The sequence below is a fragment of the Alligator sinensis genome, unplaced genomic scaffold, assembly GCF_000455745.1.
Source record: "Alligator sinensis unplaced genomic scaffold, ASM45574v1 scaffold472_1, whole genome shotgun sequence".
Classification (NCBI taxonomy): domain Eukaryota; kingdom Metazoa; phylum Chordata; order Crocodylia; family Alligatoridae; genus Alligator; species Alligator sinensis.
In genome coordinates this window covers 1,139,646-1,140,918 of record NW_005842518.1, presented here as the reverse complement: position 1 = coordinate 1,140,918, position 1,273 = coordinate 1,139,646, and the positions used below count along the sequence as shown (strand labels likewise).

The 1,273-nt window shown below is 33.4% G+C and overlaps 1 protein-coding gene across 1 annotated transcript in view; it reads right to left on the bottom strand.

Annotated features, from left to right (window-relative positions):
* Positions 1 to 362: 362 nt before the first annotated feature.
* The window catches only part of LOC102386694 (RNA/RNP complex-1-interacting phosphatase-like), a 32,717-nt gene continuing 31,806 nt past the window's right edge, over positions 363 to 1,273 (bottom strand). Inside the window, exons 5-7 of the mRNA XM_025213284.1 lie at positions 1,037 to 1,097; positions 884 to 930; positions 363 to 494 (exon numbers count right to left, since the gene is read on the bottom strand). Coding sequence (XP_025069069.1) covers positions 415 to 494; positions 884 to 930; positions 1,037 to 1,097 — 188 coding nt within the window. The 3' untranslated portion in view covers positions 363 to 414. The remainder of the gene's footprint in view (positions 495 to 883; positions 931 to 1,036; positions 1,098 to 1,273) is intronic.

The following is a 1,273-nucleotide window of genomic DNA, read 5'->3' as shown; positions in this document are numbered from 1 at the left end:
GGGCGGCGGGGGCAGGGATTCAACAACAGCAATGTGATCATTTGGCAATTGGGATAAAAGAATTGAAAGCTGTCCCTTAACCACCTTACTCTAGAATATACAACATAATTAGTGGTATAGAAATGTTTACCATGGTAGCACAAGAACAAGAAACATTCAATGAAACTGAAAGCCTAAAAAGTAAAAAATTAATTAACAATCCTTCGCATCTACACACTTAGAAGATAAACTTAAGTAAGCTGCACTTCATGCAATTAATATCAAAAGTCTTAAGAGATACTCGCACACTGTCTATCTACTAAAAAAAAAAAAAGATTAGTTTTGGTTTACCAGGATAAAATACAGCATTTAAAGCTGAAAATTAACATTGCAAATGCAAGTAATATTTTCAAATACAAAATTAAAAGCCTCTGCTTACCTTCTCATAGGTTGAGTTCTGAGATCTGCAAGATATACAAGACCATCCATACGATGGCCTCGAGCTTCACCAAAAGCTATAGGAAATATTGAAAAAATAAGTGTGTGTAGTTAAATCTGCTTAGAATCCAGCTGCCACAAATGTAGTTACTTTCTATACCTTAGGATGGTGAACACTCAATTCTATAGCAAACTGACATTTTTGGAGGAAACTATATTACAACTGTAATTACAGTAGTTATGTGGCTGCTCAAATATTAGAAAACGACCAAAATAAATTAGGTGTTGAAGGAGGGAAACCTCTCAACATGGTGAAAGCCTGATGATACTCAAATACTACCTACAACAGAAGCTGCAACAAGATGTATTTTTTTGTGGAAACCTATATAAGAGAGAACTATAAAGGGCCTACCACAGAACAGCTATAGACACAAAGCCTTAAGTTTAATGAAGATATATAAAATACCTTGAATTGCCGTCTCTGGATCCCAACCTTCAACATCAATAAGGTATCTGAGGAAAAAATGGTGGATTATTCCTCCATAAAAGTTTGGTTATGATTGATGGAAACATACTACTGTAATGAAAACATTTACTTTAGTTTTTGTGGAATACTTACCTACATATGAGGTATCCAGTTCTATTAATTCCATTAGTACAATGAACTCCAATGAGTTTATCTGTTTAAAAAGGTAAATGTGTGAAAAATTAAATTATTTAAAAGTTAATACAAAATTGAAAGCATCCATATGTTTTTCCAGTAAAACAGCTTTAGTTAACAGGTTTTACAAAATTATTAATAGAAAGCCTGCATGAGAGGAGCATAAGGGTGTATGTCTAGAATTTGTGCTTCCTG